This window comes from Castanea sativa, chromosome 9 (genome assembly GCF_040712315.1).
Source record: "Castanea sativa cultivar Marrone di Chiusa Pesio chromosome 9, ASM4071231v1".
Taxonomy (NCBI): domain Eukaryota; kingdom Viridiplantae; phylum Streptophyta; class Magnoliopsida; order Fagales; family Fagaceae; genus Castanea; species Castanea sativa.
In genome coordinates, this window is record NC_134021.1 from 2,761,489 (window position 1) to 2,785,916 (window position 24,428).

The 24,428-nt window shown below is 32.6% G+C and overlaps 1 protein-coding gene, 1 long non-coding RNA gene and 1 pseudogene across 2 annotated transcripts; 1 reads left to right on the forward strand and 2 right to left on the reverse strand.

Moving 5' to 3' along the window:
* The first annotated feature begins 2,025 nt into the window (after positions 1-2,025).
* Positions 2,026-2,992, forward strand: LOC142610814 (germin-like protein subfamily 1 member 20; annotated as a pseudogene).
* LOC142610815 (uncharacterized) lies at positions 2,306-7,358 on the reverse strand. Its single transcript, XR_012839889.1, has 4 exons — positions 7,244-7,358; positions 7,105-7,154; positions 6,773-6,846; positions 2,306-2,970 (listed from the first exon to the last, which is right to left on the reverse strand). It is a non-coding gene; the product is annotated as an uncharacterized LOC142610815 (long non-coding RNA).
* Positions 7,359-18,214: 10,856 nt separating this feature from the next.
* Positions 18,215-21,613, reverse strand: LOC142610850 (uncharacterized). Its single transcript, XM_075782804.1, has 4 exons — positions 21,597-21,613; positions 21,316-21,366; positions 19,389-19,454; positions 18,215-19,171 (listed from the first exon to the last, which is right to left on the reverse strand). The coding sequence occupies exons 1-4, from the start codon at positions 21,611-21,613 to the stop codon at positions 18,691-18,693; spliced, it is 615 nt and encodes a 204-aa protein (XP_075638919.1). The 3' UTR covers positions 18,215-18,690.
* Positions 21,614-24,428: the final 2,815 nt, after the last annotated feature.

Genomic DNA, 24,428 nt, shown 5'->3' on the forward strand with positions numbered 1-24,428 from the left:
CACTGGCAGATACACAAACAAGAAATTCTTAAGCTTTAATATTACCTTTTCTTCCAAACATAAGAATATCAAAATCTGGTTTCAAAAAAAAAACTTTATAATCCCGCAAAATCCACTCAACTTAATAATAATAATAATAATAATAATAATAATAATAATAAGGAAATCCCTTCAGCTCTATAGCCTACCACAATGAGTTTAATTCATTGCGAAGAGATGAACAAGCCACTAACAATGTTATTTTATTCACCCTTACTATAAGAAATAATCTCTAACGATTTGTCTTATCAAGGACTCTAGAAATTCACTCATTATAATTGATATAACACTTATCGTACCACAACAACAACACATTGGAATTGTTGGGGATCCTCAACAAACTATAATCAGAGTTGGTCATCTCCTTAATTGATGTCCTTTTTTAGAAGTTATTGTAGATGTTCCTTTCCCTTTCTCCGTTCACTCAACTTGAACCAACTCATGTTCCTCATTGGTGGATTAATCGATCTCCTCTACACGTGATCAAATTGTCTCAAGCAACTCTTACCCATCTTTTCATCAATAAGATACTCCTATAGTTAAGCGAATTTCTTCATTTCGAATCTTAACATTGCATCTTAATATTTTCATTCTAGTAAACTCTTTCAAGGTTAGGTCCACCATATAGACCATTAAGGGAAATGTTTTAGGCCCCCTAGTGTAGAAAGATCCCATAACGATGGTCACAATATCATACTTTTATATTAGCAACTTAAAAATCAATTATCCCCTCCTACTTTTTTCTTTCTTGTGGTCAATATCTAACTGAAAAATGAAATAAGCTCATCTATTCTTTTTTGCTCTCTCACTAACAACATAACATAAAATATTTATAAAAAAAAATCCTTTTTAGAAGAATCATTCTTGAAATAATCTCATGTATCATAGAGGAACATCATCTGGAATTTGCATTTCAATATTTTCACATGTCAATGCATGCATTCTAACAATGCCCACCCATTCCTAGGATTAGTTGCATTTTGTGCATGCATTTGAATTTAATTAGGATTTTGTGGTTCACTCCATGTATAATCATGCAATTGAATCTTTTCTCTTCATACTTTTTATTAATTAAATTTGTGAATGAAAGGTAGGTTCCACTTAGCTCGATAAAATCTCTTGTTCTCGAATAAGAGATTTAAAGCTTCAAACCCCGTTCTACATTAAGGGAAAATGACAAGAATATACAAGATGCCTTGGTAGTCTGTTGATTCTAGAAATTAAACCATTAACCTTCCACCGCTGCCAAATAAAAGATACTAGACAAGGAATTAGTGAAATTCTTTCATAACATAACAAGGCGGGGTTGTGTGCCCCTGGCTAACGGGGCCTTACTTATTCAGGGGGCGAGGCAAATCCTTAGGAGCAAGTTGAGCGGAATCGGTTCAAGCGAAAGCAAACTAATCAATAAAAAGTATTTAGTACCCACCAATTAATATAAGGTCAGAATACGATAAATTCAAACCATTCTAATTAGAGAACTTACGGGAAGCAAAGTTGGATTGCACATCCCCATCAGCTGCCTAATATGGTGGAACATTTCACTAATCATGATAGAGTCAACATATGGGAGCTTCAGTCATTTTAATTTCAAAGATACAGTCAACATAAACTTTATTTGTGGGCTTGCCAATGCAACGTTTCACATTGACATTGAAGAGGTCCAACTTGAAGTAATGGTTACCAAATATATAATACTTCTCTAACTCCTTTTAATTTTTTAATATACAATCAACATTAGGTTTATTTGTGGGTGGGCTAAAGAAACATTATTTTTGATAGAATCGGATTGGACAACATTAAAATTGCACAATGGCATTGAAGAGGTCCCATTTGATTGGTTTTCGAAATATGTAGTACACGACAAGTAGTGGTTAAAGAATGGTTCATCCATTAAATTAAAAAATATTTATAACAGTTGCAGAACTACCAAGTTATATGCTTCGTTTGTGCAAAAACATGGACCGCTTCAGTGACTACTCTCAATAAATAGGCATTCCCATATGCAATGTTTCCCATCCCTCACCAAAGCAAGAATACGCAAAATACTACACAACAAGAGAGAACCTCAAATATGATGAAAGTTGTAATTGTGGCCATTCTGGCTTTGGCAACCACCCTTGTTTCAGCTTATGACCCTAGTCCTTTGCAAGACTTTTGTGTCGCAATTAACAACACTGATTCTGCTGGTATGTAGATGCATGCACTCTCCTTATTATTAGCAGTACTTAGTAGTATTATCATCATCTACGTTCTTTCGAGATCATTATAATGAAGTTTTACACATTAATGAGATTATGCCTTACGGTTATATGATCTGCATTAGATTTTATTTTTTCCTACTTGACATGCTATTGTCCATTGTTACAAAACTGTCTTATTTGTGATAATAACAAACTTTTCTTTGTGCAGTGTTTGTGAATGGACAATTTTGCAAGGACCCAGCAACTGTCGTAGCCAACGATTTTTTTCTTCTCCGGACTCAATATTCCTGGAAACACAGCTGCAAATAAACTTGGATCAAGTGTCAATCTTGTGAACGTCGACAAATTTCCAGGTCTCAACACTCTTGGCATATCTTTGGCTCGCATTGACTTTGCACCATATGGCCTAAATCCTCCTCACACTCACCCTCGCGGCACTGAGCTTTTGGTAGTCATAGAGGGTACTCTCTTAGTTGGATTTGTCACATCCAATCCAAACAAACTCTTCACCAAAGTTCTAAACAAGGGAGACGTCTTTGTATTTCCAATTGGTCTGATTCACTTCCAATTCAACATAGGGGAGACTAATGCTCTGGCCTTTTCCGGTCTCAGCAGTCAAAATCCTGGGCTAATCACCATAGCAAATGCAGTCTTTGGATCAAGTCCTCCCATCAATCCTGACGTTCTCATCAAGGCCTTCCAATTGGACAAGAGTGTAGTTGATTATCTTCAAAAACAATTCTAGTCATTCTACAATTGAAAATACATATGTAATCATTCTACAATCGAAAATACATATGTAACAGGAAGGCGAACCACTAGATAGTTTGAATAAAGTTTGCCTAGTTTCCCTTACTGTAATGTCATAAAAATAATTTTTTTTTCAAATAAAATGGTTTCTTCTTTATTTCTTTATTTATTTACTTATTTTGCGTGTCATTGTGTCGTGGCAAATGTAGTGCAATTAATGCATAAATAAATCTTGATTACTCTAAAGTTTGAAATTACAAGCACCTAAATATTAAATATAAACAAATCTAAATTGTATTTAAAATCGATAGAAATTTTAGTTTCATTTATACAAATGGGAGGACAAATTTTGGGTTCAATAGCACATATTTTATGTCAAACATTCCTGGAGGTAATATTTGTGAAGCAAAATTTTTGAGTGTTATTTAAAATGTATTCATACCGAGGTAACATGGAAAAAAATTATACAAGGGATAAAAACATAGTACTTGAAAATGGGTAAAATATTGGAAAACGGGTAAGGCAAAACTAGTGAAAAAGAAAAGGAAGAAATGAAGAAAGTGTCTTATGCATAAGATGTAGTTTAATGTATGTCATGGTGTAAATGAAGCCTGAATTACTCAAATTAATGGAATTAGCAATTGTTTTCTCTTCAATCCTAAAAAAATGAAATAAGCTCATCTATTCTTTTTTGCTCTCTCTCTAGAAGTATCTTTTGGTAAACTGGTTGCCATCAATCACCACTCTCCCCCACCCCCGCCCCCCCTTCCTTTTTACCCGTAAACTTATTATCAAAAGTCCTATTTGAGGTAAATAAATTTATTTTATTCTTTATTTGATGATATAATTTATTTATTAAATTTTAAGTTAATCCATCTTTACTTGCGAAGGTTAAGATTATTGTTATTCTAATGTAAAGTGAAGGTAGAATAATGCTTTGATAAATTAGGTTCTATTGTTCTACACTTTCAAAATTATATCACTATTTGATCTATTGTAATTTTATATTGTCGATGACACTGTTTGGGAGTCTTTGAAACAATGGAGTGAAATAGAAAGGATAGTAGATCTTAAAAGAATGGCATGGAACATAGTGAATTTTCTCTAGTGTGTTTGGGACTTTATAAAAGGGGTGATAAAATTGGTATGTTTCTTTCTACTAAATTCTCAAAATGGGGAACTCTTAAAAAAATCTCTTTCATTCCATTCCATCAATTAGGGCACGCTTCAAGGAAGTCAATACCGTATCGGAGGCCGGTTTGGTCACCGTACGATATATTTCGGATACCGGTCAATACCGGTGTACCGTTTCGGGTTTACCGCTATTTTATACACACACACACCAAAATCTTTAGAAACATGTTTATAAACATATAATATTTCACTTATATTATAGTAAATATAAAAGTTTATCATAAAACATTACCTCAATTCAGAACAAATTATTCGTAGTTTTAGACTTTAGTATCAATTAAAAGAAAAAAAAAAACACAATATAAAAAATAGAAAGCGTAGTTGTTCATTGCATACTAAGAAAACAAATAATACTAATAAGTTAATGTAAATAAGTTACCATTATGCCTTTACAAAAATTCAAAAATTACAAAACTTTAAATAAATAAATAAAAAATCTTTTTCTGTACCGGCCAGTATTGCCCGAAATTGGCCGGTATGGCCGGTATTTTTTTCGGCACAATATAAAAGTGTACCAGTACCGGTGCACTGGCCGGTACGGTATGTACCGGCCGATACGGCCGGTGCCGGTACGGTATCGACCACCTTAATTAGGGCACGCTTCAAAGAAAAAACTGCTTGAGTTTTAGCAAAAGCCGCTCTCAGGGCCATATGGATTGGTTAAAAGTTCTGAAAAAGAACATTGTTCTACGGGGATGATACCTGTTGGTACGCCCCCCAAAAAAAAGGAGTATAAGGGTTAAGAAAAAGGCGGAGGCTGGAATAATTTAAGAAAGGCAACACTGGACATTGTCATAGAAGCGAATTCCCCAATGCAAAAGATGCTAAAAGTTTCTTTTACCATTTTTTGTTTTTCTTTAAAATGATGCAAGTCAACAGGGCCTTCTCACTTAAGATTGGCCACTTCACACAATAATTTGTAAAGTCATTCAGGCCCTTTTTTTTTCTTGAGTGAAGGTCACTCAGACCATAACATAAAATTTTCTGCTGAAAATTTGATATGAAAGGAATAGAACATTTCCTATTGTCTTGAATTTAAATTCGAGCTGCTTGCTCTAACTCTACTGTTCAATAAGATAAATATAATCTAAAAAACTCTCAAGCTTCCCCACCCAAGATAATAAATCAAGTTTACAAAAGTTGATTCATATGGGTTTATTAGCAGTTTAATCCATTCTTCAGGAAGCATGCCAAAAAAGTTTGTTAAATCTAAAGGTTCTAAACATCACACGCACACACATCATGGCAAAAATGCAAACAAGTAACAACCATGAAACAATCAACTCATTAGCAAAAGGTTTAAAGTCAAACAAATAAGAGTATTAATTTTTGTAAAGTACAAATGGCCGGCTGTGATTAAAGCAATATCACTTTCAATTGGGTATACCACCCGTGCCACTTTTATTATCCACCAATCACACTAGGCCATATCAACAGTTGTGAAAAAAGTGGTAGAAAGATGGCCCTAGACTTTCTGAACAAAAACAATTCTCATAATACAATGTCTTAGATTTAGGTTTTATCAATTGCATACTAGAACTCTCGTTCCTTTTTTTTTTTTTTTTAACTGCTAACTGACACGCACCAAATGGGTCTAGAACCCAAGACCTCCCCCTCCCCCTTGCTCTTATAAGAGCAGGAGATACCATTTGAGTTAAAGCACATTGGTAATTAACTCTTGTACTTCATACTGGATTAAATTTGGAATTGGCCAAAATATCACAAATTTTTAGCTTAGGTGCAGGAATCTAGCATGCTAGAGGGTGCTACCTAGAGAATGCTATTTTCTGTTTCTTGCTACGGAACTTATATAACTTGTAATGTGCAACTGCCTATGTAATTATACAAATGTAGTAAGCTCTTACAGAAAAAGAATAGGATTGCAAATGCAAAAATAAGTTCAAACTTGGATCTTACCAGATTACTTGGGCATATTGGCAATCAATATAAGGGAATATACAGAGGAGGAGAAAGGGGATGTTCAGTTCCTTCTCGTACCATGGACAGAACAATTATTGAATAGAAACAATCATATCATAGAGAAGCTAGAAACAGCTGGTACACTTCCTACATCCTTCAAATATTTGGAGTTCTTAGGAGAAAATGTTACCTTCCCCCACTACCACTTTATGCTTCTAGTGTTTGACAAATTAGAAAATTTTGGGCAACTAAAATAGACCAAGACAAGGATGCACAGACGCAAGCAATTTAAAAAAAATTATAATATGATGCAGCATATGGGAAATTATTACGGCATCCCAAATAACGTGTCCATGCTTCCTAGGACTAAGATAATTTGAACTTTTTATTTTTATTTTTATTGGTGAGTTGCACATGCATTCGGTTGATCTAGATCACTTCACCCTCTTGTCTGCTGAATTTAGACTCCACGGCATCTTGCAGCCGCCATGGCTCACTGTTGTGTTAGGAACAGGCCATTGGCATTTGCATGTTTAAAATTCTTAAAACATGAAAGCTTTTTAGATACTTGAACAAATTACTTTTGTTCCAATATGTCCATTTTGCATTACTCTTCATGTCTACCATATACTCTTCAAAAATACTTAAAATTTTGAATCGCTTACCTGCGACGACAACAAGAGTCTTCTTATGGGATTTGAATCGCTTCAAAGCCGGGTCCCCTGGCCTCTGCCAAGAGCTGCAAAGTTTAAGCAACTTAGTACCAACACAACACACAAAAAATAGGAAAACCCATTACTGGGTTCCATATAAAATGACCCAATTCATTCATAAAGACAAGCATACTTAAATTTAAAATTCAGAAATACATCAAATTTAGTATTCTTTAGGTGTTTGATTCAGTGTTTCAGCTACTAACTTGACCAAATCTAGATGAATTTGATATGCATATAGAGATACAGTGATAGAGAAACAGAGAAAAGAGAGAGAGACTTACGGCTTTCTCGCGAGCCCCGAGTTCGATGTGGTAAGCGCGTCCACTGTGTTCTAGAGAGAGAGAGAGAGAGAGAGAGAGAGAAATTAGAGGATCGAAACGACGACGAAAGGGAATCGAGAAGAGAGGAAGTGCGTAGTACCTGGGAGTGAGATCTGAAATGCGAAGCGATGGAGGTTTTGTTAAGCAAGAACGCCATTTTTGCGCTGAAGCTTCAAAGCTCAGAGAGAGAGAGACAGAGAGATTGAAAATGAAAATGCTGAAGAATTTTTTGTTTTACTTTGGTGCCCCTGTACCAACTACTAGGTGGCATTCTCCTAATTAGACATGTGTCCGGGTTATGGTATCTCACGTCACTTTCTTTAATCCATTTAGCCGAAAAATGTGTAAATTTGCCTAAAATAAACGAGAGATGCTACGTTTACAATATTTTCACAACAAATCACAGGTGATTAGTTGTTATTAGTTCAAATTTGAACCTAACACGAAAATTACTTTTTTGCCCCAACAATAACAACCAGTAACAACCTGCCATTTAGGATTTGTTGTGAAAATATTGTAGACATATCATTTACAAAATGAATAAGTGTTACCTCCAAAGCATTTTCGCTACAAATCATAAATGATAGTTGTTATTGGTTTTAATTTAAACATATTACTAAAATTATTATTTCTTCCACCAAAAATAATTTATAACAACTTGCTACTTAGGATTTGTTGTAAAAGTATTGATAATATAGTATTTCTCTACATTAATAAGTGTATATTTGTGTAAATTTACAAGTTTACTATAGTAACTATGTATATTTATTTGTAGATGTGTACATGCTATATCCTAGTGCTCTAGAAACATCGCTATATACTAGCACTTTGTAAAATGCCGCAATACCAAGGTCTAGGAGGGCTTGGGCTCACTTGGATTATTTGGTGGTGGCAAGTTGGTTGTCGAGTAAGGATTAGTGCAGATTTGTTTCGAGTTAGGTTGGAGATGGTTTTCTTTTGATGGGTTTTGGAGGCTTCGTTGAGATCCATTGATGGTTGGATTTTGTGACGGTGGCGAATTGATTTTCTGGTTGGGGTTGATAGGTGGTAGGATGGCTAATTTTGTGTTGTCACTTCATAGCGGTGGGGATGGGTTCGACAATGTGGGTTTCTCTTTGCTTGTTGGGTTGCATGTTTATGGGTATGAATTTTTTGAGTTGCTATGATTTTCTGGGTTTATGGGTATGAAATTTTAATTGTTGTGACAAGAAATTTTTTTATTTATAAAACTTTAAATTTTTCATTAACAGAAAACCTTATCATTTGGATTTAGTTGCACCATGAACAATTCTCTTTGCTTTTTATAAATTTTTTTTTTTTAACTTCTCTTTATGCACATTTTCATAATCAAACTTCTAGCCTACAGAATTTTTACAGGAAGCTCATGAGACTTGCTTTCAAAACTAACCACGTTAATGACTAATATACTTCTACTGCTCGATATAATTATTAGTTATAATTATGTGATGGAAGCTTATAATCTGTTTTTGTCCAAGCCGACCGCCTTTGGAAGAGATTTTGGAATCACGAGAGAAGAACAAATGTTGGTACTGTTATTTTGTAGAGATTACCATAATTGAGGTATATGGGGTGCTGAAATACATTAGGGATTCTGTTTTGATCACAAGATGTTTATTTGGCTGGAGCTTATAAGTTCAACTTTTTTTTTTTTATTCTCACTTTTTCAAAATACAAATATACTTCTAGTACACTTTCAACAAAATGTTTTCAACAAAAAACTAAATAAGTTATTCCCAAATGGATAAGTATGTAATGATATGAATGCTTAAGATGTGAACTTGTGCTCCATAATTGCAAGAGGTCAGAGCTTCCCTGGCTTGTTCTTCATTTGATTCCATATGTGATGTTCAAAAATGAGCTGGATCTGTGCTCATAGCCAAAACTTGTAACAAGAGAAAGAGATGTGACGTAAGGGCACATGATATGACTGTTACATTTACAATTAAATGACGAGGAAAGCTCTGTATCAAAAGCTAAAGTTTATGAGGACTGAGCCAAAATTAGTTCTAGTTATTTTTTGGCGTCAAACAATTCAGTTCTCCTGTTTTTTTAGATCATTGGGTTGGTTCTTTCATCTCATGAGTAAAGGACGTAAGGGCATATGATATGACTTTTGCATTTACAATAACATGACGAGGGAAGCTCTGTCTATGATTCATTATTGCCTGCATAGATATAAAAATCGATATATTTCCACTTGAGGCCTCTTGCATGTGCACAAGTGCAAAATGATAAGGAAAACAACTATTCATCAAAAAATGATAAAGAAGAAAACTTATCAATCGATAATAGGACAACTACTATTCCTTCAAGATTGCAAAATAATGCCCCAGTAAAGCTTATGATTATATATATTCATGGTCCTACTCCAAATTTGTGTAGTGCTTGTGGGTTGTGATTTGTGACCCACTGTATCAAGGAACACGTGCCCAAAAGCTCAACTGCTCAAGGTTGCATTTGGATTTTATTTGAAAAAACCGAGGGAAATAGCTAGAGTGGGAGAGAACAGTAGTAGATTTCTAATTTAAGTTTTAATTGCTTAAATGGAATGCCAAAAAAAGAATACCCATAATTTTTAAGTATTAAGTTTATAGATGATTTGAAACCTTACTGTAAAGAAATGCTAACTAAATCGAAGGTGTTGTTTCCAGTTCCTAAGGTAGATGATTTTGTTGGACTAAAAACCACTTCTCTATTTTTTTTTTTTTTTTTTACAAATTACAAGCTTCATTAGCTAGTGTAAAACTTAAACCAAGAAACAATGTGCGTCAAATATTATGATCCAATACCATTTTAGGAAAGGTGAAAAGAAAAACCATGTACGCATGCAACAATCACAACTATACACATAAAGATTATTGACAACAACAATAATAGTAAGATATATAACGTTACACTAACTCAAATAATACGGAAAATTAATACTTATAGATTGAGATAATAGGATACAAATCCATTGCAAATGTGTGTTACTTCCTAAAAAAAATACTATATAAAAGGAATAGACTAACAAAGGAACGCTTTAAATAGTTGAAATCCCTCCTAATTAAGTTGTTTGATGAGTGAGGGAGTGTCCACCACTCACGGGGTGATTTATTAATAGGAAGCACTTAAGGCCCATCATTTTGTGAGTTTGAGATTTTGGGTTTTAATAGCAGAAAGCCCCACTATCGCATGGGTGGTCCCATGACTTTTATGAATAAAGTTTAAGTGAGGAGCAATGACCACACTTGTGAACTCTCTTTCTATTAAAAAGAAAAGAAAAAAAAAAAAAAAAGTGTGTGAGAAAGTATTTCATGCAACTACTCACAACATGTGAGAGAATGTATTTAAACAAGCAACTAGATATAGTGGCCCTATAAGATAATTTTTTCCATGCAGCACCAAAATTATGAGTGGGTATATTTTTTGGGTGATGGAGAAGCATAAATAGAAAGTAAAAAAAAGTTTAGTAGAAAAATAGATAATAGAAAAGAATGATCTAACCTGGCAACCCTTACCCCCCCCCACCCAAAAAAAAATTAAAGAAAAAATGCTAAAGGGATTATAAAATTACTTCATGAAACTTATAAACTGATATGATAATGAATATGATTAGTGAGTTTCAACCACCTCATATATAAATATTTGAATTACTTCTTTCTGATTCGTCACATGTTGGTTAATAAGATCAATGTAGCAAAATTTGAATAACTTGTTGCACTACTAAATAAAATTTTTATTTTTAAAAGGTAGAAAAAAAAAATGTTGAAACAAGAAACCGCCTAACCGAGATGGATCTGGTTTGGGCCAATGAAAAACTACCTAACAGGAAGAGAAATTGAAAGGGCCCAGTTAAACCCAGGTTTTTTATTTTGTAGATATGGGCTAAACAACCTAGCTGGGCCTTATGTGGGCCATAAACTTAATCAAGCAGAGTTGTTTGTATGTACACACCAATAAAAATAAAAAACCTAAATTATAAATTATACACTATTTTTTATTTATTCGGCTCCATAATTTTTTTCAGGGGCATTAAGAAACTTCAATTAAATAGAAGGTAATAAAAAGAGAACTTGAATATATCAAGTTATCGACCAAATTAAAAATTAGAAAAAAAAACATACAAATATATAAAATTTTACAATTTCCTTCTACAAGTTTTCATATTTTGAAATAGTTATATGATAGTTTATTATAAGTTTTCATTATCCATTGTTAAAGTAAATGTGACCCTTTTATTTTGTTAAGTTTGTAGAATATTTTTATTTTTATGCAGTTGTCTCTGTTCTTGTTTTTATAAAAATGTTTTAAACTAAATGAAGAAACTCAACTCATTGGTACTTTATTAATTATTGATTTACACACTTATATTCATTCATACTTAACCAATCAAATGCTTGTCATAAAAATTAAAATAAAAAAATCAAATGCTTAACATAAATAATACACTAACTTTATAATATGATAACAATATACACACATGTAATAAACCTTTTGTATTTCTTAAATTAAATTATATAAAATTGTGTTATATTTATATTATACACACACACATTACAACAAATACACATATAATCTAAATTTATAATAAAGAAAGAGGCACCACAACTCATAAACACTCACTTTTTATTTTTAAAGTCAAAGATATTGAGATAGTCAAATACAGAGGATAGATGAGATTATATTCATAAGAATGAGATTAGAGAGAGAAAGTAAGAGTGATCTGTGATTTGTGTTATTGTTTGGTTTTGGATTGGGCTGATATGTGAATAGAGAGTCAAAAATAGTTTTAAGTGTAAATTAAACTAATAATTATATATATAGTTTTTTTTTTCAGGTTCATTTGAACCCTTGAAGATAATGTACAACTGCCCTTGACCAAACTCACGAAAGAATCACATTCAAGACAAATGAAAGTTAAAAAAGTCTTAAACCTGAAATATATATATATATATATATATATATATATATATATATATATATAAGAATTACACAATTGAATTAAATTTTGAATTAAGTTAGAGAATATAATTTATAATTTAGTCGAAAAACTCAAAATAAAAATGAGTAACTTTAAGGCCACAATATTTTCACAAAAAAAAAATCCTATGTCACAAGTAGTTGCTAATTCTAATACGAGTCTACAATTGAAATTATGTTTTTGCCCAATAGCTTGGCACGGGGCACGTAGAATTTGATATGAAATTATTATGCAAAATTGTGGCAAAGTACAATTCTCCAAAAGTTAAGGAGCCTATATCGATATATGGATAAACATTAGAGGAAGCTAGCTCTAATAGTAAATTAGTAGAGTATATAGTATTGTGTCTCGGTGAGTCCCAAAAGCTTAGCCGAGAAAAATGTCAAAGCTGGGTTATCTCGGAACCGCATTGAGATCCAACTTTACAGTTAAGGCGAGCCATAGCATCCCAGCCTCGTAGCTTCTTCGAGAATCGCCTAGAAGGTTCTTTACCAAGGCAGAGCAGCCGCCTCAAAATTCACCGATTGATCCATTTCTTCAAAACCCCACGGACACAGGTTCGGACATTTCGAGCTTTGATTTCACAATTTTCGTAATTTTCAGTCATAATCATAGGCTTAGGCTTAGGTTTTGTTAGTTATCCAGTCTAGGTTTTTTTGGGGTTATCGAATAGTAGGGTTTAGGAGAGAGGTTTTAGGTTATGTTGTCATTTTGATTCTGTTTGCTTGCCGAGAAACTATTGGAAATGTTATAAAGAAAATAATAATAATGAATACACATAGCGTTTCACTGAAATGGGCAAATGGGTTTTGGGTTTTAAGTTATAAATATTTTTGTCTTTGTTTGGTTGCTGTGAAAATTAATTGTTTGAGCATACCCCATACTTCTTTAGGGAACTTTATCAAACAATTAAGCTGCACTTATCATGTGCTACTACTTTGAGACAAATTTCGATAACCCATCAAGAACAGAGACAGAAACCCCACAAAAAGAACCAAACTTTAATTATAATATTGAAATAAGAAGTGTATTTTCAGTAAAAGAATGAAATTATTGAACAACAATGGATGTATGGATGAGTGCACGAGAGAACCTTCAAAATCTCAAATTGCAAAGAAATAGCTGAAGAAGGAATACCAATTACATTGTAGTAGTACGTACTAGGAGGATCGATCTCATTAGGATTTTGTAATTTCTTCAAACAATGTACTCTGGGATTTGTTGTTGTTGTTACCATCGCTTCCAAACTCTAGAGCAACAATGGTGCTATGTCGTCTCTTTTTAACTCATACACTCTCTTTGACTCAAATGTGTAGTTGAGTTTTTTTTTTTTTTTTTTTTTGTGGGAATTACAGATGAGATTGAGATTATAACATGATAAAATAGATCTTTAAAAAAAAAAAAATTTGAGATTGATTTTGTGTTATTGTTTGAGCTTATTTTTGGACTGGTTATTCGAGCGGAATATTTCGATATCAGTATATATGTGTATTGTTTTAGGATTCTTGCTATATATATTATTAATGTTATTATTGTATTATTATTATTAAGCTTTTTTTTAGAAGATTATTATTATTAAGCTAAATGTGAGAGAAATGCACGTGAAAGTAATCAAGTAGCTTATTACTTTATTATAAGGTCAAGTGCTGAATAATTTTTTTTTAAAAAGTCCATTGCGGCATTCATGGATTACTTTATTAGAAAAGCATCTAGTACTTTTCTTTTTATATTGGCTACGAATTTCCTGGAAGTTTCCTCCCCTACTTGACTACTTCCGTACTTCTTCTTTTGACTTTAACATTTATAAACTCTTTATTACAACCATTTTTGCCTTAACATTACAAGCAGTTTCTCTACTCTTGCCTTTTTAAGTTTTAATAACAAAGAATCAAACCTTTTTGTATTTGGGTTTGCAAGTCTCCTTTGGTCTTTATTTTGCTGGTGTGCAGTGTAAACTGCAATTTCTTGGATTCAAATTCAAGCTTAATATATGCACTGTTTTTTTTTCTGTTTTTTTTCTTCGTTAAGCCCGGAAAAAAAAAACTACGAGATAAATAAAATATAAAAACATCATTTACCCTAAAGTATAGTTCTATATGATTTCAAACTAGGGTTGTGGAGAAGCTAGTTGTTGTCGGTAACGATTAGACAGATGATCAAGAATAGGAAGTTTGCGTTGCAACCAGGTCAAGGCAATACAAAAAGGCCAGCTCTCTTTGTTCTGTAATTATTATTATTATTATTTTTTTAATTCTGATTTTAATTTTGCTATCCCTGCTTTTGCCAAAGAGTGTATGGCTATTGAAGAAATGGAAGCAATAGGACTAACAACACTGAGCCTTTGTCACTCTTGTGTTCTGCATTTCAATAAATATAATGAATTTTGGCTGATCAGTTAAGAAATGAGACTAATTTTATTTACTGGGCCTTCCCTACCCAAAGCACTGTAACCACATGCCCTCTAGGTCCAGGGTCATGATTAAGGGTTCAGCTTTTGACCTCGTTTGTTAAATCTGGAATCAAAACGCAAACCAAGGTTTTGTTTTGTCCATAGCTCTTTATCATATCAAAAGATAAAGTCACAGACACATATAAATATAAATATATAAATAAACGCGTAGGGATTAGGATCAGTTCCGTGATATTCCTTTGAATAAAAATAATAACACAAATGAAAGGACACGGTTTCTACTCGGTCCCTCTTTTTAGGTAATGAAGCCTTTCCCAGTTGGCAGTTGGGCCAGTCCGCACTCCCCAACTCGTATCGTTCGTACGTACGTCCCGTTACTTTCGTTTCCCAAATGCCTATTATTATTATTATTATTTTCACCTTTGCTAAAACTAACTAATCATTAATTCAGCTGCTAATCTCGGTTAATTTTATCAATATTGTCGATCAGGATAAAATAAATAATAATACTAGTTAATTTTTTATTTTTTGAGTGATTTTTGTGTTTTCACTAATTCGAATATATGTTGGGGAAATAAAACTGATATCATGATGGCCTCTTTTTTAGAGCAGCACATTTTGCATTGGGAAATTTTCATTTACTAGTTTAATGTAAAATCTTGCTTGTTTCATTTGACTTTGACTCGAGGGGCATCAATTATTAAATTTGTTTGGGATGTAAAAAAAGAAAAAGAAATAAGAAAATGTGTTAAAGTATAAATTATTGTGAGGTTCAACTCATAAAAAAAATAGTATGAATTGATAAAAAGACTAAAAATATTAGTACTAAAGTATTATGTAGAACTCAAAAGGCAAAATTTATTGGCTCTAATGCTTATAAAATTGGTAAAAAAATTGGCATGAAGCAAAAAGATTTGATATAAAACAATTTATTAGCGGATGCTTTACAGTGATCATTAAAACTACTTAAAAAAAAAAGAAAAAAAAGAGAGGAAACGTTTGAAGAGAAGATGTGTCAATGTGAAGTGACAAATTATTTTGAATAATTCCACAGCTAAAATAATTTACTCACCTACAACACAATTGGAATTGAATATTTAGCTACACAGTCAATAATAAAGCTAAGTTGCCGCGTTGGACTAAACTTTCATTGGCAAGTTGAGTTTATATATATATTCGTAAAAAAAAAAAAAAAAAGTTAAAGAGTTTTTTTTTTTTTTTTGCCACCTTAAAATATTAGAGTTGTGGGAGTTCGAGGACCGAGGATGAAGCTCAAGGGTTGCAGTCTAGGGGGATATGGCCACGGCCCATGGGCCCGAGGAAGATGGTCGCTCGAGAAATGCAAGGGTAAGTCCTAAGGCATTCTGTGGTCTATCAAGGGGGAGCCAAATGACGTGGGAGGAAGTTTTTGATTTCAGCCAGCCTATGGACTTCGCATTGATTATCCTGCACCTAGCTTCCTAGCCACATTAAATGGAGAACAACAGTTTTATTAGCTGCATTGATGTGGAGGTGACTTGAACAGTGCAGATCATAGCTAGATAGTTTATTTCCACCATCTTCTACAAACTATGGGAAGGGACAAGTGTCAAAGGAGGAAACTTGTTAGGTAGGAGATGAGTGGTTGAGATGCTAGGAAGGAAGGAGTATATATATGAGGAGAAAAGAAAGAGAGGGGAGGAGGCAATAAAGGAAGAACATGTTAAGAATAGGGTGATGAATAGTACTACTTGAATGTAACTTATGCCTCCTAGGGAAGACTTGAATTGAATGGAAATCTTCTTTTTCTTCCTTGTTCAATCTTCAGAATATGACAATTCTTTATTGTGTTGTTCATTTTCTACAAATTCTTATTTTTGGGCCTTGGATGAGTTGATCTAACCACTGTTCTAAGAGGGCTTACAACCCTAGTCTTTTCTAGTCCTTACAAGAGTGATTATTGATTTTTTTGTTTTTTTGAAAAAAAAGCTTAGATCCTAATATCCAACTTACTGGAAAAGAAAAATATTAAAAAAAATTTATGGGTTGAGAATAGAAAAGTATTACAGTAATTAGAATCAAAGGTGATTGACAATGTTATGAGGTGTATCAATTAATAAATGTAATCATCCCTGACGTGGTGCATATGCACCGCACTAATATATATGCTACATCCCTTCAACATTGGACCACGTGAATGGCCCCCCTATTCTCTGCAACTTAATTAGCAATATTGCTTCTCAAAAAAAAAAAAAAAAAATAGCACTATTATAATTTTTTTTTTTTTTAATTTTGAGAAAAAACAATATTAGATGTACTTACACATACGGTAGAATGAGATTCTTTATAGATGTCATATATAGGGGAGAGCAATTGATGGTTGGGGGGTGGGCACAGCTTTTTTATTTCCATTCGCATGATACTAGCCTAGCCAACTCACATTCTTCTGGGAAGCTTTTGCTTTTGTTTTTGGTTTTGACAATGGATTTTGAATGGATGAAGGACTTTCTTGAGGGCATGTTGAAACCTTTGGCTGCGACCATGGTGGTGGTCATGGCGGTGCTGTTGTCTTATTTGCAAAAGTTGGGTTTGGAAAGAGAGATGATTTATTCAATTACCAGGGCATTTCTTCAGCTTTCTATCATTGGGTTTGTTCTGCAATTCATTTTCAGTCGGGAAAATAGTTTGTGGATCGTTCTGGCTTACCTCTTCATGGTTCGTCTCTTTCTTCTCCCCACGTTTTTCATTCTAATAAACTGTGTTTGGTTTTTGAGAAAATTTGAGGAACAGGAATTGAATCATGTTTTAAGAATCGCACTTTATGGCTGTTTTGTTTTCATAAAAATAGAAAAAAGATATATATTGGTTTAATTTGGCTAAAAGAGTTGCATTAGGCTCAGCTGTTTTGTGATTGAATATTATGAAATACTTGGTTATCCATTGTTTTCCTTCATTTTTATTTTCCATCTCTTTGGAAGAGAACAGACTCTGTTTGGCTGATGCTTTCTTTAGCTGTTATTTTCTAGAGAAAGGATCTCCACTATATATATATATGAATGATTGATTGCTTTCTATCTATAAATGAGAATTTTTTGTTTATTTCGAAGAACTAGAAAGAGGTTTTCTGTAATTCTGAAATCATCTTATAGTTTATTTTTAGCAGGGGCGATTGGTTCAAATCAAAATTTGTTTCTTTCAATGGTTTTTCTATAAATAAGTTCATAGCCTTGGTTTTTTCAGCCAAATCTACTGAAATTTTGCCAAGTTTTTGTCGGAATATGGACAGCTCAAATTATTTTTTTTTGGTTGTTCTGTTTTGTTTTTGCTCTTTGTACAATTTCCACAAGTTCACCAATTGATTCATACATACTTTAGCCCAATAAAAAATTAAAAAAAAAAAACTATTCTCAGGTTCTTTATTTTCCCCTGCTAGTGGATTATTCCTGTAAATCAGTGGGCTTACGCTTGCTCTGTTACAATAATTTTTTTTTTTTTTTTTCAGATTTTAGTTCAAATTTTTTTGGGATTTTTTTTTTTGAAAGTATAACAAATTTTTTTTTTTTTTTAATTTGAGGGAGTTCCTAATTTTGATTGAGGTTGTTCCTAATTTTTTTTAAGGGTAAACAAATAATTTTTTTTTAATTATTATAAATAAATTTTTTTTTTTTAGGCCAGGGTGTTTATTGGGAACACCCTGAGCATAACGCGGCGCCGCTGCACCCATCAAAATAGAAGAAAAACAAATTTGAATAAAGAAAAAAAAAAAAGGTATTTTTTGGGGAGTTCGTATTCATTATACACACAGTTAAGTAAATAAAAGACTCAATAACTCCTAAATCATATAAAAGGAGGACTCAAAATATTAAATAAGACTCATAGGTCTTTGGTGTTGCCAAGGACGGTCTATTCCAGAATTTTTCAAAATGACCAAATTGCCCTTTTTCTAGTAAGCTTATTTAAAACTAATCCAACAACTTCCCAACCTAAAAGACTCAATAGTAAGACTCAATAATAGCTAAAATAACCTGCCAAAGGTGCAAAGAAGACCTGATATCAAGACTAGGCCACAATTCTTGAATCGTTGTATATTTAATCTTCTTTTTCCTTGAGCTGTTTCTTGTTTTCATCAATTGTCTTTCGCCTCCTTTGAAGAAAATTCTTGAGAATCTGCTTACTAAAATTTATGTAGGACCCAGTCCCATATCTGACCAGGTAATTGACAAATCTTTTTAAACAAGCGACATACTAAATTAGGTGTGTCGTAAACACATTGATAAATTTGTTGGTACAAATGACGCAATACCCCTAAGATCAGGATTGGGCATAAATTAACCATGAAGAGCCAGAAGGGAGAGATGATTATTGCGAAGAGTAGCTCAATAGCAATAATTCCAGAAACCAAACAAATGAACCTCAATACGGGAAGGAACCCAGCATTTTGAGGTTGTAGTGCATTTTGAGGTTGTAGTTTAATCTCCATATATGCAATGCGATGGACGATTGTAGCCATGAAGAAAAGCAAGATGATAGCAAAATGTGTATGAAGTGGCGAGACGCCCAAGGCTTGAAAGTGTATACCAATTAAGGCAGTTGGAAACAAGGCAAGGTCATCAAGAAGTGTGCGAAATGCTTCAATGAAAGAGAGTGCTTCATTTCTGGCACATACACAAACAAGAAACCCTTCAGCTTTAATATTAATTTTTCTTCCAAACGTAAGAAAATTGAAATCCACTTAACTTTCACAAAAAAGAAAAAAAAAAAGGTAAATCCTTTCAATAAATTAACTGCCAAATTTAAGTTGAAACTTGTGGAAAACTAAAAGGCAAATAACAATCAAATTTGAAAAATTGAAAAATGAAGGATAAACCAAACCTGTTTAGTACGTAAACAAGTGCTTCATAAATTAGTTCCACCACTTCCATTGCAGCAGTTTTTAAGCTGAAAATCATAGAAAACAAAAGTTAAAAAATTAATTATTAAACAAAAATGGCGAAAATGCACTTTTGGTCTTTTCATTTTGGGTCGATTTTCATTTTGGCCTCAAAATTGATTTCGTTACTAATATCATCCCTAACAAAAGAAAATCGATTTTATTTTGGTCCTTACCGTCAACCCACTAGCATAAACTTCCTACGTGGCAGACGGAATGCTTTGCTTGCTGATGTGGCATTGATGTTGCTATTAAAATATTATTTTAAAAAATTATTTGACATTTTTAAATCACACATAAGCATTTAAATTATAAAAATTTTAATTCCTCAATTTTAATTAAAAAATAAAATAAAATAAAAAACAATTATTTATTTATTTATTTATTTTACTTTTTTTTGAACAAAAATTTAACTTTCTTTTAATTAAAATGATTTTTTTTATTCGAATCTCTCATATTCTTAGCAAAGAACCAAATCCCCAACAAAGAACCAAATCCCAAACCCAGATCTGTGCTTTCGCCTAAACTTTACTAAACGTGCATGTTTTCGCCTAAATTGCACTTTTTTCCCCATGATCAATCTCCAGCAAAGAACCAAATCCCAAACCCAGATCTCAACCAAACGCCAAACCCATATCTCCAGATCTGTGCTTTCGCCTAAACTTTACTAAACGTGCATGTTTTCGCCTAAATTGCACTTTCTTCCCCACGATGAATCTCCAGCAAAGAACCAAATCCCAAACCCAGATCTCAACCAAACGCCAAACCCAGCAAAGCAAACCTTATTCTTCAAACCCATAAATTTTCTTGGCAAACAAACACAGAAAAACCCACAGTAAAAACAAACAAAAACCCCCAAATCACCACCACCGAATCAAAGAACATGAATATCAAATCCAAGCAAAAGAATAGGAATCCAACATCCAGTAAAGCACCACCACAGATCAGAGTTTGGCAGATCGGCGGAGATGAGATTTTGAGATTAATGAGAGTTTGGGTCTGAGAGTGATTCCGTCGAGGATGAAGAGAGAAAGATACAGAGAAGATAATGATGATGAATCTGGGTACACCTAATGCTGGGTCGGGTCCACAATCCAGAGTCTTGCCTAGGCTTTTGCTCTGGCTCATCCTTTTCGTGACCGTCACCTACGTCGTCTACGCTCAGGCTTGTTTCTACCTCACGTGCCTGCGACCACGAGCCTTTCTCTAATCCCCACCGTCAAATCTCCTCCACCTCTAAAGCCACTGTTTCTACCTCCTATGCCTCCGCCGCCTCATCACAACCGCCACAGTCGATTCTAGAGCAAGATCAAGTAGTCAAGGTTCGCCGCCAGACAACCCAGATATGAAATACTGTGTTCGGAATCGCCGTCTCAGCTAAGTTTTGGTAGAAGAGAAAGAACATACAGATAAACTTAAGCTGATCACTGATGAAGTTAAAGAAAAAGAAAAAGAATTAAAAGGATAATTATTTTTGTTTTTTAAAGAAATAATTTTAATTAATTAGATTTAAGGTTTTTTTAATCCAATTTCTTTTTTTTATAAATTGTCTGATGTAGCTTTTTTTTATATTTAAATGCTGATGTTGTATTTAAAAAATGTAAAATAATTTTTTTAAATAATATTTTAATAGTAATGACAGTGTAACATCAGTCAGTAGAAAGAGGTTTTTGTCAATGATCTTACGTAAAATAGAATTGATTTTCTTTTTTTAAGGAAAACATTAGTAACGAAATTAATTTTAGGATTAAAATAAAAATTGACTCAAAATATAAGAATCAAAATTGTATTTTTGCCAATAAAAATTGATCCAATTATATTGAAAAAATGATAAACAAAGGAATAGAGAGATAAAACCAAGAACCCAACCTGCCCAATAGGCCATAAAAAGCAGCTATCAATCCGATCGTTGTGACGAAGCTGGTTAAGAATGAAAAAAGAATATCAATTATTAAATAATAATAATAAAAAAATCCAAGTAACAATCAAATTTGTAAATTGGAAAAAAAAAAAAATCAATGTGAATGCGAGCTATCTAATATTTATGCCCAAACGGCGATTTTTTAACACTCTGGTACCTTCTACGATGGCACCGGAGTGTTTAAAAAAAAAAAAAACTATGATATTGAAGAAGCAAATGAAAACACTACCTGAATGTTTCTGACATTGTGGAGTTGTAAATGTTGAAATGCTTTCTTTCAGGCAGGTAATATATAACATGAGCTGGAATGTTTTTTTATTGGCAGAATTGTAATATATAACATGAGAAAGTAACTGTATAACACTTTTTTGAAATGCTTTCTGGCAAAGTAACTGTATAACACTTTTTTGAAATGCTGCAGAATTGTAATATATAACATGAGAAAGTAACTCTATAACACTTTTTTAACATGAGAATATAACACTTTTTTGAAATGCTTTCTGGCAGAATTGTAATAAAGTAACTGTATAACACTGTTTTAGTGCCACGTGAGCAACTTAGCAACTTGGAAGGATTTTTAGAGTAACACGTGTAACTGTGTAACTCTTGAAGGCAACTCTTGATTTCGTGTAATTGTACTCTTGAAGGCAACTCTGGCAAAGTAACTGTATAACACTTTTTTGAAATGCTGCAGCGTGTAATTGTACTCTTGAAGGCAACTCTGGCAAAGTAACTGTATAACACTTTTTTGAAATGCTGCAGAATTGTAATATGCAGCGTGTAATTGTACTCTTGAAGGCAACTCTGGCAAAGTAACTGTATAACACTTTTTTGAAATGCTGCAGCGTGTAATTGTACTCTTGAAGGCAACTCTGGCAAAGTAACTGTATAACACTTTTTTGAAATGCTGCAGCGTGTAATTGTACTCTTGAAGGCAACTCTGGCAAAGTAACTGTATAACACTTTTTTGAAATGCTGCAGAATTGTAATATATAACATGAGAAAGTAACTGTATAACACTTTTTTAACATGAGAATATAACACTTTAGTGCCACGTGAGCAACTTAGCAACTTGGAAGGATTTTTAGAGTAACACGTGTAACTGTGTAACTCTTGAAGGCAACTCTTGATTTCGTGTAATTGTACTCTTGAAGGCAACTCTTGATTCCGTGTAATTGTAAATTTGGATTTCGATGCATCTTTCAGATTTTTATTCATCTCTGTGAACATTCTACTCTTCTGCACCTTGAAGAAAGATTGCTCCTTATAAACACATCTATATGTGCTTTCCTAGGCGATGTGGGACTCTAGAACTGCTTATCCCTTTGGTCCTTCCCAGGCGATGTGGGACTCTAGAATTGCTTCTCCATTTGGTCCTTTACACAATGCTTTATTAATAATGATAACAATTCCTTGATCTTGAATAGATTGTTAAATTGTTTCATTTCGTTTTAATTTTGCACAATTCTTGATCTAGATTAGGGAAAGGAAAGGGAATAAAATGTTTTTTTATATATTTCTTCTGTAGTTTGAGGATATGATGCTATTGTCATTTTTCTAAGGCCTCGTTGCTTAAAATTTTCATTTACAGAACCCTTGATCGGATTTATAATATTGCAGCAATTATACACCTTATTTGATCCAGTCCGTGGGGCCTAGAAATTGGAGCAACATAACCTAACTCCTAAAAAAATTGATGTTTTTGAACAAAATTTTGTATCATACTTATTTCTAGTATCATATTTACTGTAACTTCTTGTGAAATCCTTAAGGTGTCTACTTATTTGCACTCTGTTTGAAACTACTATTGTTTATAACTAGTTGGGTTTTCGTACAATGTGCGGTACAACTTATTATTAGTTTCTTCAATATTTCGATAAGTTTTGCCAAAAATCTTGTAATTTAACTGATTAATACCTCAATTTTCAATAGAAATATTCAAGATTCAGATCTCCACCCCTAACTATTGATGTATAAAAAATTGTAACCTTCAGTTATTTTATATATAGATAAAATAGAAATACACTAAGAGTAGTACAGTGATTTGATCATACTATATATATGTGTTTACAAATTGAAAATTGCATGATATAGTAGCTAATATAGATAAATATGTTTTATGCCTACTAAAAAATGCATATATTCCCCCATCAAAAAAAAAAAAAAAAAGCATATATCCTTCAATTTTTTTTTTTACACTCTTTTTCGTTTTGAGAGAGATTTTTTTTCTTTTTTTTAACATTCTTGATTGTGTGTTACTAAAAAAATTTTCCCCTTTTTGTTGGACATGGTTTCAATTTGTTGCAAAAACAACTAAATTTGAGTAAAAATGCTATATTTCAAATCAGGTATTTCTCACATAAAAAAACCAATTGTTTCTCATATAAATATTAGAAAAATGATATTAAAATTTCATTATGCTTAAAATAATTAATAAAACAAAATAAACATATTTTTTATATTAGTAATCTTTCTAATTACATAGAATACATACTACAGTGTTAGTTCAACACACACACAAAGGAGTTAGGAAATTTAAAGGATTAAGATTAATTTTAGTGAATTCACAAATATTTAATTTTTTTATGGTTTTTGTGACAATTGTTGTCAAAGCAACTAAACATAAGTAAGAATGTTATATTCTTATTTATTATTATTATTCCAACTAAAAATTATTTTCTATATTGAGTTATAAAAATAATCATATAGATTCATTTAATATAAATAATTAATGCACAACAATAGATAATTAATATAAACATTTACTCTATTGGTTAATTCAATGAACTAATAATTTAATATAAATGCAAACTTTGTTGAAATAGAAAACTAAATAAAAAGAATTTTAAGGAATGCACCACATGACACAACCTCATACTCTCCAACATGAGGTCTCTGCTTTTATATATACTAGCGTTTAACCTGTGCAATGCGCGGGATCATTTTATGTTATAGAAAACAATCAACTTAACATAACAATACATTAAAATTCGTCAAGTGCATGTTGTATAGCCCCTCATTTTTCCTATACTTGCAAAAATTCTATTTATAAAATACAATA